General features: G+C 36.8%; 2 protein-coding genes and 1 pseudogene across 4 annotated transcripts in view; 1 reads left to right on the top strand and 2 right to left on the bottom strand.

Annotated features, from left to right (window-relative positions):
• The window catches only part of LOC132106769 (chromatin-remodeling ATPase INO80-like), a 42,474-nt gene extending 41,243 nt beyond the window's left edge, over nt 1–1,231 (bottom strand). For all 3 annotated transcript variants that reach the window (XM_059512752.1, XM_059512754.1, XM_059512755.1), the window contains exon 1: nt 1,082–1,231. The gene's annotated coding sequence lies outside the window, so the exon portion shown is untranslated. The remainder of the gene's footprint in view (nt 1–1,081) is intronic.
• An 803-nt stretch (nt 1,232–2,034) lies between these two features.
• On the bottom strand, nt 2,035–3,636 carry LOC132107410 (vacuolar protein sorting-associated protein 18 homolog; annotated as a pseudogene).
• Nucleotides 3,637–8,323: 4,687 nt separating this feature from the next.
• On the top strand, nt 8,324–10,841 carry LOC132106768 (rho-related GTP-binding protein RhoV-like). Its single transcript, XM_059512751.1, has 3 exons — nt 8,324–8,712; nt 8,816–8,874; nt 9,158–10,841. The coding sequence occupies exons 1-3, from the start codon at nt 8,514–8,516 to the stop codon at nt 9,602–9,604; spliced, it is 705 nt and encodes a 234-aa protein (XP_059368734.1). The 5' UTR covers nt 8,324–8,513; the 3' UTR covers nt 9,605–10,841.
• The last annotated feature ends 3,014 nt before the right edge of the window (nt 10,842–13,855 follow it).

Below are 13,855 nucleotides of genomic sequence, written 5' to 3'. Positions count from 1 at the left end.
AATGTTCTTTTCACACCCACCCACAACTACTAGTGAACTCTCAAAATATAAGTATTATTTACATAAACATAGGCTATGTTTTATTAAAAATGCACCACTGGAAAAGGATTTATATATGTTTGTAGTAATTCAACCCACTGCAAATCTAAAGCAAACGTGATACTCCACCTCAAATAATACTGGTGCATTTGCACAGGTTTTTGAAAACATAAGCAAGCGCCTCACCACTAGTGTTTAGTATCCCATAACCACTTCCTGGATGCAGTATGACAAACAGAGCAATGGCTAATCTTTGAGTCACTCATTTCAATAGTTTGGCAACACATTTGCCTTTAATATCCGGGGAACTATTATTATACAAGCAATGTGTTACTGACAAATACTCGTCAATTTTGTTTTTTTCATACGAGACAACGTAATTTACAAACCTTTCGCACACTGATGATAGTCATACGAGCGTAACCTTTTATATAATTATGAAATGTTAGCGGTGCAATGTGTCTTACGACTTATGAAATTTATTTAAAACAACTGTTCACACAATATTATCGACAGGCTTATGTTTTATTTCAGATTTAGCTTAGCTAGCATACTAAACTGGCTAGGTTTAGCTAACGCAGTGCCTCTTGTTAATCTGAATCCAGGGTCACTGTACATGTTGTTAGTTAGCAGCGCTGCAATGTAATGCAAACTTGAGTCACGACCACTAAAAACTATGACGCTATTAAGTTGTTACGTTAGCTGGATGCTGTTTTTGAAATGATAACCGTACAAAGGTTAGTTTTTTTGTATCATGGCAAGTTCTTGATCATTTTGAATAATTCAAATGGGTTCTGTCTCTTTAAGGCCACCACATCTTTGTCAAATGAAATGTAGGGAGATATGATTTAAAATGAATCGTAATGTTCCGTGGCCTTGTTCCACGTGAGGTCAAGCACCATCTGTCCCGTCTCATGTCTCTAAGCACTGCGGGAGTCGAGGAGGCCAGAAGATCTGCGATTCTCATATTCTAATTCTTTCTCCCTCCCGGCCATCTTCCCCCATTGCTCCTCCACCATGTTCCTCATAAACGCTAGCTCACCTTGTCCCCCGTATCCGCCGTTTTTGCTCTGTCTCTGTTGCAGCCGACTCGCAGCTCTCTGTCTCCAAAATGGCGGTTGCGAGAGAGGAGAGAGACCGTGAGTCGGTAGCAGCAGAGAGGCGGCCACTTTCAGTAACTGAGAGAGCAGGGACACGGCGCCATGGCGAGGACAGAGTGGGGAACAGGCGTGCCAATCAATTATAGAGCGAAGGCTACAATCTTATAAGCATTTAGGGACGTATCACAATAAAGTACTAGTGACGAAAAGAAAAGAGTAGTCTCGTTTAAAAAAGATAGTGGTGAGAATCCGACCCTTTATAAATGTAGTGGATTGTATTGGAAGAGAGCGTAATGGCTATCGGTGTTCAATTGATTGTGCCTAGAAAAACCGAACGTTGCCGAAGGTCTTATGACGTAACACTTTCCGAATGTTTCCTCAAAATATCGCGTGATTGGGACTTAGAACGTAGAATTTGTCAGTCTTGTGATACACAAATAGCAGTAATGCAGTATGAAAATCTGTATTTTCTATGCAACTTATCATTTTTGATTTTTTTTCAAGGTAAGGTCTGTTGTATTAAGTGTTCCTAACTAATACATTTATTTAGTTTTCTCTCTTTTTATTTTCACATTTGATATATTTCCCTTATCGCCATGTTATAGTGCTATGTATAAATCCTTGTCCATTATTTCTTGGTATTTATTTGTTTAGTATACAGTTGTTAAAAATAAATAACACTAATGAACAGAAGTCATTTAACCTATCAAATAAATTACACCAACATATTAAATGTGAAAACTTAAAATGTGCTAAAATACAGAATTGTGTATACATACTGATTTCCACAAAAATTTATTTATTTATTTTTTAACAAATGTCTTTACATTAGCAGTTATCCCTTTACACTTTTGTCCCACAACATTGTATCACAACACAAAATCTGGTCAAATAGCATTCATTTATTCTTTTTTGGCACACTGTACATTAAAAATATATTATACACATTACTGCAAAATGAAAACAAGTGCATATTAAATTTTGAAGTGACCAGTGAACAACATAAAATGAAAGAAGGCCATTTGTACAGTACATATCTGTTAATACCCATTTATTCAGAATGTAACATTCTAAACAAATTACAACTTTCACAATGCACAAATTGTTCATATGTCAGGATATGTACAATGTATAACTGATTTATTCTGCAGCCCTCAAATTAACTCATGGATTACGGTGTCCTTCAGAGCCAGCTGGACATCTCTTGATCAAACTTCTGTTGCTCTATGAAAGGCTTGTCAATAGATTTGATCATCAGCTCACCACAGTAGACACACTCACATGCTATGATATCATCAATGTCAGACTTTATCTGCTCTCTGCTTCCTTGGCCATTGCCTAAGCTGACCGTATCCTCCTCTTTGGGCCTGTGCCAGGATTTGGTGGTCTGACTGGTTGCTGCCAACTTCTTCTGAAGCTCCTCTAATTTATTCTGCTTAAAGGCAGAGAGGTGAGGGATGACTTCCTGGAAGAGGCAATCATAATGGAACATGTGACCACACAGGAAGAGAGATAGAAAGGTCTGTTGAGCAAGGGGAAATCGCAAGTGGCACATTTTTCCTGAGACTCCACCACTCCGTACTTGTTCCTCATCTCCTGGATGTCTTCACGGATGCGTTTTGCACGTTCTGTGGCCTCCTCCATTTCTTGCTTTAGCTCCTCGATGTGTTGATTGTACTCTTCCAAGGAGTTGCAAATTGCCTCCTTGAAGTGGTCTATTGTCACAAAATCTGGAAAGAAAGGCAAGATGTCCTCAATCTTCAGAAGGTTGCAACTTGACAGACAGTTCATGGCCTTCTTCACATCTTTCTCCTCCTGAACCACATTATGAGCAATCTTCAGCCACAGCTTCTTCCTCAACTCCTCGTCATCCTCTGGAAGGTCGGTGCAAGACTTAGCCAAATCTACATCCACCTAAAGGATTAAATACAGGCATTATTTAATAAAAATTAAATGTATAATTATCCCAATACAGACAGTTTTGAAGAGATAGTTCACCTAAAAAGAAAATTGTCATTAATTAATCACCAAGTTTATGTTGTTCCAAACCCGCCTACAAAGACCTTTGTTCATCTTCAGAAGACAAATTAGGATATTTTTGATGAAATCCGAGAGGGTTTAGATACCCATGTGTTGTGGTAATCTATTGAACGTGCATCAAAAACTGACACGGAAGATAAGAAATTGTTGAATAAAGTCATTATTTTTGTTTTCTTCACGCACAAATGGTATTCTCATATCTTCATAACATTACGGTTGAACCACCGATATCACATGGACTATTTTAACAATGTCCTTACTATCTTTCTCGGCCTTGAACGTGTCTATATAGGGTCAGAAAGCTCTCAGATTTCATCAAAAAATATCTTAAGGTCTTACGTGTTTGGAAAAACATGATGGTGAGTAATTAATGGCAGAATTTTAAAAGAGAATGTAAAGAGTATAAAAGCACATATACTTGTAGAGCTAGATCCACAGCTTCCTCATAGAGCTCCATAATCTAATCCATAATCCATAATCTACCTGCAGACGCAGGCCTGCAGGTAACCATGTTCGACACGATGGCGCAAGGCATATTTCAAGTCGTAGTGGATGTCAGAGACATGCGTTCCTGCTTGTTCGAGGTACGACAACAGAGCGTCTAGCTTGTGTTTCACATAAAGTAACAGTAAGTAATTGTGAATGGCTTCGTCTTTGACATCCAGCTCATACACACAGAACTCCATGTACCGGATGGTCTCGTTTATCTGCTGCATGCTGCCCATCTGGCTGTAATTCATCAGCGCTGGGATCAAATGTTTGGGATCCAACCGGTTTCCCATTTGGATCCATGCATCAACCAGAATCGGCCCAGTGTTGGTCTCAGTGCCAATTAATCTGTTCCATCCTATGCTTTCAATCAAGTGGCCTCTCCATCGTGACAGACTTCGTACCTTTTGAGTGTTTCCATTTAGGTATACACATTCATTTATGGTGAGGCGTATGACTAAATGTGACCCTGTAAGACAATTGATAAGGTCATTATACAGACTGTCAATTTTAGCAGTTCAACGGTAAATTCCAAATTTAAAAATGCCAGGCCTGAGGTTTTAATCCAGTTTACACCTGGTATAAGATCCATCTTCAGTCAATGCTAAACGGGGGTGTAAATGGGGTTCAAAATGACCATGTCATATTTGTATTGTAAAAGCTAATCCTTCTCATGAGCCTAATTACTTGATAAATTAACTACTGTGCCGAAGACAGTTTTTAAACTTTGCTGCTATGCATTTTAATTGTACATTTACAGCTATATATACACACATTTAGACATGCAACAATTTCTATATATATTTAAAAATGTATTAATATTAATTTCTAAATTATTTAATATTATTAATTCCTTTAAAAATTCCTTCGTGCTATTGACTATCAAAAGATAATCTTGCAATGTCAGGGATTAAGACCAAGCTAATCAGTTTTAAAAAAATATCAAAACAATAAATTGCAGCATACAGGGTAAAACATAATTAAACTGATTAAATTGTGGTATTTGCTGTTACAAAAAGAAAACAAACAAAAGGGGGGGAAAAGGAATGAAATTAAAAGTCAAGGTGCAAATACTGCTGCTTCTCACCTGACCATTTGTGAATGGATCGCACAAGACAGATAATAATACCAGGCTTAAACATAGAATTGGTTTCTCTTAATGGGATGCATTGTAAAGCATTACATGATATAAATCATATCGAAATGTGTTTATACATTGTACTAGTTTGCAAGAAAGTAAATTTCCCAGTTCACATCTGTTAAACTACTTTGGGATGCTTCTTTTATCATACTAATTTCAATGGAAATCCAATCAGACCACTTATGTGTCTAATAGATGGCCCAAATGCATTTAAATCCTCTTACAACAAAGTGTGAACATCGACACGTGATTACCTGTAGGATCTAGAAAAAGTTTGTACACTTTGCTATCGTCCTTTCTTCCCAGTTCAGTCTGATTCAGCTGATCAGGTTTTCCGAGATCAATTCTGAAACATAACAGGTGTGTCAACATATTAGACTACAACATTTCAAACTGCTCTGTAAATGTTGCTGTCCTCTTTTACATCAGTTTACAGGAATTCATCCTATACATATTTTAATGACACATGTAATGCGAATTAATCATAAATAGCTTTTTTTTTTTACAAGAACACAAATAAAAGGCTTTAACAACCTGTGACCAGATTAAATTAACATTTCAAAGAGAATTGTCTTTAATGGTTCACATCCTTACTGCGTAGTTCTTTCACCTTTCAATATTCAGACAATAAAATACACATTTATCACTTGTACATAAACTAATCAATGCAAAACATATCAGCTGCAAAATATCCCAATTAAACAGTTGTTGATAACATAGAGTTGAGAAATTACCGCTTTACCTCAGCAGGGTGTCTTTCCCCAGACTCATGCATAACTGGTTGTTACACACCGATTAGTGGTTGATTTTTTCGGGAGGTGAGAAATCGTTGGAAATCGATACGTTGCTTGTTGAAAATGGGTTTCTCTTCATCCAACCTTACATTCACAAAGCCTTTGAACGGAAAAAAATCATATAAAGTACCCCAGTCACCCTCACCCAATCATAATGTTTGCACTATCCTAAAAGCTCTGATGCAGAGGTTTCTCTGAATGAGTAATCCCGATGTTGGCCGCTGACACACGGCTGTGTTGACGGATGTTCTGAGAATCTTCATATTGATCCAGAATAGATGCCATTGCGAATGATCAAATATTCACAAAACTACAGTATGTGCAACAAATACTTAAGCTGTGTTCACATTGCACGTAAAGATGTACAATATCTCTAGCAGCTGTTCCCACCCATAACACGCTAGAATGTGAGCTAAACATCCAGTTCAAAAGCTCAATTACTGGCAATGCCTCCGTTATGTGCTAATTAATGTATACTGGAACTAAAACACATACAAAATAAACTGAGCTTTAACTGATATTTCATGAATAAATAAGGACAGAACTAAGACCGAGTTGTGTCAGCTGATGAGTATCATGTGATTACATGTAAAAAAAACTTCACTGTTGGTCTTTATTTGTCCACGAAGTGGCACTGTTTAGATTAGGATTGAATCTCGTGCATTTACAGTTTAGAGTGTTATAAATAATTGGGGTTATCCCCATGGGCGTCAGTTTGGTTTGAAATGTGGTGGGGACGGAGACGCATTCAGAAGTGCATTTTCAGAAGTGCTGGGTACAATGATGCATTTTTTTTCTCTTTCGCGCAGGTCATGTTTTGAAAGACGTCCTGTATCTTATTAATGTAAATAAATAAAAATGTATACAAAAATGTGATGATGTCCGACTCGTTTTATGAAGAAGAAAGCCGTACAAAGCATTAGACATATGATATATGACCCACTAATCTGCTTAATATCATCATATAAGTACCATGTTGACAATATGACATGGCCATGACGTGGTTTAATGTACCTAAACAACGATTAGCAAATTTCTCTTTCATGTTGCTTTGTTATAACCACTGAAAACTGGGAAAAAAATCTAACCCAAAATCGGGCCTCGCTCTACATTATCCCGCTTATTACATGGCTACCCATGTAACATGGCTACCCATGTAATAATTTGACACAAAATATTGATTTAAAAAAGAGTTTATTGATTTAAACACGATTGTATTGCTTCTCTACGATTAGAATCCTGCCGCGTCCATAGCAACGCTCTGTTTTTCATGGCAACGGTGTTATTATCAAGAAATAACAGATTTCATTCTACAGTGGAATTCAACCAAGCCATGTAATAATTTGATTTAATTCCCAGTACAATTTACCATATCTACACACAACACAACTTAAGCAATACAAATTTTATCAAGATTGAAAAAGCAAAAATACGTGTAGCACATGAACACTATTGACTATCACACCATGATCTGACTGCTCTCAATTCACAACAACATGCATCCATCCAATCTACATCAGGCATTTTGACTAAAACTTGATCCATTCCTCATCATCATCATCATCATCACAACTATTCCAGAATTCAGCAATAGATTCAAGCAATAATTAAACAAGATACTGACTACTCAACAATCATCTCCCCCAATACTTGCTGTATGAACGCAAACCGTAACTAGCTAATTAAGTTGGTGGCTAAGGAAGTCTAACGTAACATTAATTGCAAGAGAAGAATTAAAACAGCCGATCCCTTGTGTGCAAATGCACAAGACCTAGCCATAATACCAGCAAATCTTAATAAACATAAGTTATCACGTCTTACCTTTGTGTCAATGGTCTGCAGACCCATGCTGTGTGTACAACAACATCCGTTTGTTCTACAGGTTATCACTTTGATATGTTATAGTCCATGGCACTAGGATGCAACCTTGTGATATTGTATGAAGGCTAAATGACTTGCTCGTCTATGATACATTCGCCAGAAATTCTGGCCAATCCCAGCAAAGACTAGGTAGCCTCGTTCCCGCTCGTTCACTGTCCATTCCAAACTGTCAACTAATTTGAAAAACATTCTTTAAAAAAAAGAAGCGCGATAGTCATATAGAGAAAATAATGTTACAGTTGTTGCAGTTTTAATAAACAGAAAAGCGTGTAGCCAGCGCAGCAGCAGAACGGCTAAATTGAACTCGAGGTTTTCAAAAAAAAAAAGTAGTGGTGGGTACAAAATGACTCATGACGCGCCCCCCCCCCCGTCCCCCCGAAATCTACGCCTATGGTTATCCCTAATTTGTATTGTTTATGTTGTGCTACTTTAAAAATCTAATTTATTTTTAAACAATAATGGCAGTCAACATTTTAATTACAGACCCAAAGACAGAGGTCTAAAAAGAGTTCTAAAAATTAAATAGAAAAAGCAGACTTTTCCCTCTTAAATATGATGACTCTATCAAAAGAGCACAAAACTCCTCAGGACACCGCTGTATTCTATATTTAGTAAATTTTTAGCCTATTAAATTGCATAATAAAAGAAACTCGTAGCCAGTTACAGGACATTTTTTTAACCGTTTAGAAAAGGCTTGTTTAATTTCATTTTTTTCATCTTCTTTGTTTCACTGAGAATCGTTTGGGATTAAAATCGTTAACGAATCGTTAAATAGCTTATCTGTGTTCAAACCAAAGATTTGTTGTTTCCATTGAGGCCCGTGACTGCGGTGGGCGTGGCTATGCAAAGTCAAGCCTCGGCTCTGGCTGATTGAAAAGGCACAGAGAGATCCTTCACAGATCAGAGAGAGTCAGTTTTTGAGCTGCGAAAGTAATGAGTCACTCATCAGTCTCACAAAGACACCACCCAATACTGTGGAGTTTACCAAGTTTTCCTGAAGACAGTTCTTCTTGTCTTTAATTGTTGGATATGCCACCTCAAATGGATTACTTTTACCACGAGTCAAGAGTCCCGTCCGTGTGTTTGGATCAGGACGACGTGCTGGAGCCCGGGATCAGCTGTATGCTGGTCGGGGACGGTGCGGTCGGGAAGACTAGTATGATTGTCAGCTACACAACCAATGGATACCCCACGGATTACAAACAGACGGCTTTTGACGTCTTCTCAGGTAAGGGGCTGATCTTTGACCTCTTCTAAACCCTGGTGGTTAAATTAATAAGATGAGTTATGAGGATGAAAACTTAAAGAGTCTTTACATTATGCCTATTCAGGACTAGTTCAGGTGGATGGGACCCCTGTGCGGATTCAGTTGATGGACACTGCTGGACAGGTAACTGTTTTGTTAATATTGTGATAAATTAAATCAAATATTTCACATTAGTTGTAGAAATTTCTTATGAGTTGAGAATGGATAAAGTTTGTCAACTTAGTTCAAAAAGTTTGTCAGTTGTAAACTTTTAGTTTGTCAGTTGCGAACAAGTTTTTAAGTGAAAAAAGTGTATATTCTGTTAAAAAGTCATTTAAAAAAAGTTTGTAAAGTATGTATTTGGTTAAACAATAGTTTGTTAACTTTGTCAAGTGTTCTTATCTGTCTTTTTGTCTTTGACTTACAGGAAGAATTTGAGGAATTCAGATCTATGTCTTACGCACACACGGATGTCTTCCTTCTCTGCTTCAGTGTGGTTAACCCCACGTCATTCCAGAACATAACCAAGAAATGGATCCCTGAGATCCGTGCGTGTAACCCGTCCTCCCCCATCATTTTGGTCGGTACTCAGTCGGACCTTCTATTGGATGTTAACATTCTCATAGACTTGGACAGGTACAAGGTCAAACCCGTGCTCAGCTCACGGGCACAGAGCCTCGCAGAGAAGATCAGGGCCACAGAGTACGTGGAGTGTTCGGCCCTGACCCAGAAGAACCTAAAGGAGGCCTTCGACGCGGCAATATTCGCAGCTATTAAAAACAAGGCCAGGAAGGCTAAAAAAATGAGATTTTCAAACAGACGAGCTAAAGCTTTTTCCAAGTGCAGCTGGAAGAAGTTCTTCTGCTTCATCTGACCCTGTGGGTCAAATTGTGTGGACTGTTTACATGAGATATTAATTTATTTTGGACAGTGTGATTACCTGCAGTCATTTAGCTTTATTTTATGGGCGGAGTTGTTTGATCAGTGGGGAACTTCCCAGGAAAACGTTCAAGTGACATTTGAGAGCTGTTGCATTACTCGACACAAAGTTTACGGAGCATTTTAATCGCACAAGCTCTATAAGTAACACTAGCTTTAAGATATATAGACACATTATAAAGAAAAATGAGAGAAAACCACTCCTTATAAAATGTATTGTTCACAAAGAGCACCCACGATATGTAAATGAATGAATTTGCATGAGTTGGATAGCTGCCTATTCAAAGCTTGAATGGTGCTCACGTGGAGATGTCTGTGATGCTTGAGGGTAAAAGAGCGGGTATCTGTCTTATCTCTTTTGTGTCCGGCCCTATTTTGACAGACTCTTTCATATGCAACAGCCCAAACTTAAGCCAATGTGTGAGATGTCTCCTTCTTAGATGCCTGTGACCACATAAATCCGACATCACTCTTAAAATGATTCAGTCTGTTCTCCTGATAAACCTTAGCTGGGGATTGTCGTGCAAATTGGCAAGATAAGATTATAAGGCTTGTGTGAAATTAGTTTCCTACATCCGGGGAAAATTCGGCAGGGTTTTTCCTGTTTTCCTAAGACAGGTTTAGCGTCTTCTCTTGTGCAAATGTATTGTGAGAGCGCATACACAGATGAAAGTATAGAAGCCCAGCCCATTTTGTAGATCCGTAGCTTGGTTATGTTAATTTTGTTTTGTTTTTTTCTGACAGTGTGTGCTTCTCACAGGGTAAACAATGCTGTCTTTGTAACAAATATGCTTCTTGTGGAAGTTATCTTTTTTCTTTTTTAATGCTGTTTGTTTTAAACAGTTCTTTTTTTAACAGTTTTAACTTCTGTTTTGATGCCTCAGGCAAGAAGGATGTACCGCTTGATCATTTTATCTGTCTTCACTATTGTTTTGCCTTTTTGATCAAATTCAAGCAGCACTTTTATACAGCTTCTCCTTCAGTGTTTCTTTGCATCATTTAAAAATAAATTTAAAGGGCAAAATACATTTCCAATGCTGTTTTCCCAATGCACCTATGCAAGTTCTCTGTTTTGGTTCCTTTTTCCTGCTTTAAGTGTTATATGTGAAAGTCGTTTATCTACCCAATCTTGTGTTTCTCTTAAATATCAAATAAATAACATTGTTCCCTAATTGTATTTTTGAGCTCAGTTAAGCAGCATTCAAAAGTTTTTGTGCTCAACGAGGCTGCATTTTTTCAACCCAAAATGCCATACAAACTATAATATTGTGAAATATAATTAAAAATAACATATATATATGTAATTTATTCCTAGGATGGAAAAGATGAATCGGCAGCCATTACTGCAGTCTTCAGTGTCAATTGATCCTTGATAAATCACTTTTAAATGTTGAATTGGTGCGCAAGAAAGAAAAAGAAATATATTATCGGTGTGGAATAAACATGTGGTTTAATATTTTTGATGAAACCATTGTAACATAAATATATTTCCTGTCACTTTTGTTAAATTGAATGTATCTTAGCTGAATACATTATTATATGATATAATCATTTTAAAATTATATTATCATTTGAATTTTTTTTAACTACTTGAAATTAACTTGTGAATGTTCAAATTCACTTTGATTAAAGAAATTAAGTGACTAAATTAAATATGTTAATATGTTATTTAGATGTTATATGTTATGTAAATTAAATATGTGGTTATGAGAACAAACATCACTTTCTTTACAAACACTATGTGCTATTAAAATATGTACATAGCAAACAATTGTTAGAGATTGGAATATGCTTCCCAAACAGCATGACTTGATGTAAATGGTCCTGCAAATATCTTCACAGGGTGTAAATGAGACACAGAGAAGTGTCAGTTATATACTAAAGGATTATGAATACACTTGTGAACTCACACTTCTCTGCTCCGAGGTCTCACGCTGTGACTTTGAGCTGAGCTCAGATGAATGTGGGAGAGGATTTCACTCACGTACTCTTGAAGTGTTAAAAGTAGTCAAAAGGGCTTGTTACTGTTGTTTGTTGTGTTCAAACTACTCAAAATGGAATTCAGACTGTTACACTGGCTAGACGTTTTTTCAAAAGTTTATGCATACATGCCCTAAGATATAATGGTTAATTCTTTCTAGAATTCAAACTTCGAGGATTTTGAAGTAGTTGTGAAAAAAATGTAATGTGAAGAAAAAAGTGTATACACTCTCAGAATATCCCAGACCCAGAGAAGTTTATTTCTTCATCGGAACAGTTTAGCATTACAAAACTTGCTCACCACTGGATCCTCAGCAGTGAATGGGTGCCATCAGAATTAGAAACCAAACAGCTGTCAGTAAATCCACTTAGCATAAGTTCATAAATTAACCATGTAAAATATTAATTTAATTATCATTTTGTACATTACAAACACTCAACATTTTGCTTCACAAGACGATAAAGGTATAGTGAATCCAAAAATTAAAAATCTTTTTTTTTTCTTTTTTTTTTTTTCACTGACTTCCATAGTATTGTTTCCATGGGAGTCAATGGCTACCAGCAACTGTTTGGTTACCAACATTGTTCAAAATATCTTCTTTTGTGTTTGATAAAACTTGAGGGTGACTAAATGATACCAAAATAAAAAAAAAATGTTAGTGAATTGGTGAACTAGAGTTGTGTGGATTATTCATCATTATTATGTTTTTATCAGCTGTTTGAATTCATTCCGACGGCACCCATTTACTGCAGAGGATTCATAAGTGACAACAATGTTGTTAAAATTTTAGGTAAAGCTATAATATGGTGTCAGCATTTAAAGTGTCTTGACAAACTTTAATTTTCCAGATCAAATACAAATTTCTATCATAACATTTTCCATATATACTTTCACATGTCTCATAAAACACTAAACATTCATGTTGAATTACAGAAGTAACAGTTTGCCATTATTATCTGTTTAAATTACAAAAAACCACGATGATGCATGATGGTATTGCTCACTATATAGCTGCAACAAAGCCTTACAACAATGCATCACTTCCACTGTGGGGTTGCACTCTTGCTACCTATAAAGAGCAATGAGTTGCACAATTCCTATTGCACTGAAGTGAACCATTACGAACTTCATTAGGTGTCGCCACTCCTAACAATATGAAAGATACCAATTGAATGGAGCAAAACTCCTATTGAATGAAACATGACCTCATGTTTGTTAGACCACAAAATGACTGAATGAATGGAATCAAACAATACAGTCAAACAATTCTTTTTATTCTAAGCAGTATAGTGAACATACATTAAGTAAAAGGTCAGAGAACTACAGGAAAGCAAGAAATAAGACATTTCTATAATAAGCCTGACATGAAGTAATTAAACTAATCCTCTCTGCTTGTAAATTCAGCCATGTTCACACACCCACGTTTCTTTTGAGGATGCATTTATGCTTTGAAGTCTAGCATGATACTGCTTTCCACATGTTGAGCAACAGAAGCCAGCCCTGACAGGTTTAGGTTCCCAGGAATGGTGAGGTGTTCATCTCACTTTGTGGTTAAAGAAACGGTTACTCAACGCTTTGTTAGCTTTCTTGCCCGCCCCCTTTCCCAGGCCTAAGACCAAACTGACTAGTGCCTTCTCTGGCACACAGCCAGTTTCAACAAGTTTCACTCCTGTCACATTTACATGCAAGCCTCCTGAGAGGAGACAGGTACACAGTGACAGACCCGGCCTGTTCCTGGTCAGCCAAATCACCCATTAATGTTATTGCCAGAGGCTGATTGCCAGAGATGATGAAGCATAGGCCTTTGGGACTTATCTGCGGCTTGTTTTCTTGTATTAACACATTGTTTGATTGGAAACTTACAAATTTTGCTTTCAAATTACATTTACCTCATTATTTCATAAGCTAGATTTTTGCATTTTATCAACCATTGAATGCACATAACCAACACTAGTTGCTAGGTTGTCTTAGCTATATATCTATATTTAAATGTAAATTTAATTTATGCATTTAGCAGACGCTTTTATCCAAAGCGACTTACAGTGCATTCAGGCTAACAACTTTTATCTAACACGGGAACCCACAACCTTTAATTTAGTTCAATTTTAGTAATTATAGTACTTAAGTATAGTACTAGCAAAATTACTAGTTTTCATATACGTTAAGTTCTTTATCCAATATAACTATTTATATTTTTTAATTTCA

This window comes from Carassius carassius, chromosome 27 (genome assembly GCF_963082965.1).
Source record: "Carassius carassius chromosome 27, fCarCar2.1, whole genome shotgun sequence".
NCBI classification, from domain to species: Eukaryota; Metazoa; Chordata; class Actinopteri; order Cypriniformes; family Cyprinidae; genus Carassius; species Carassius carassius.
This window is presented reverse-complemented; position numbering and strand designations above follow the sequence as displayed.

Excerpts from the sequence above, each read along its gene's own strand:
- LOC132106768 (XM_059512751.1), top strand. The coding sequence starts at position 8,514 with ATGCCACCTCAAATGGATTACTTTTACCACGAGTCAAGAGTCCCGTCC. Across the intron at positions 8,713-8,815 it reads GGCTTTTGACGTCTTCTCAG|GACTAGTTCAGGTGGATGGG; the intron begins GTAAGGGGCTGA and ends ATGCCTATTCAG. Across the intron at positions 8,875-9,157 it reads TGATGGACACTGCTGGACAG|GAAGAATTTGAGGAATTCAG; the intron begins GTAACTGTTTTG and ends TTTGACTTACAG.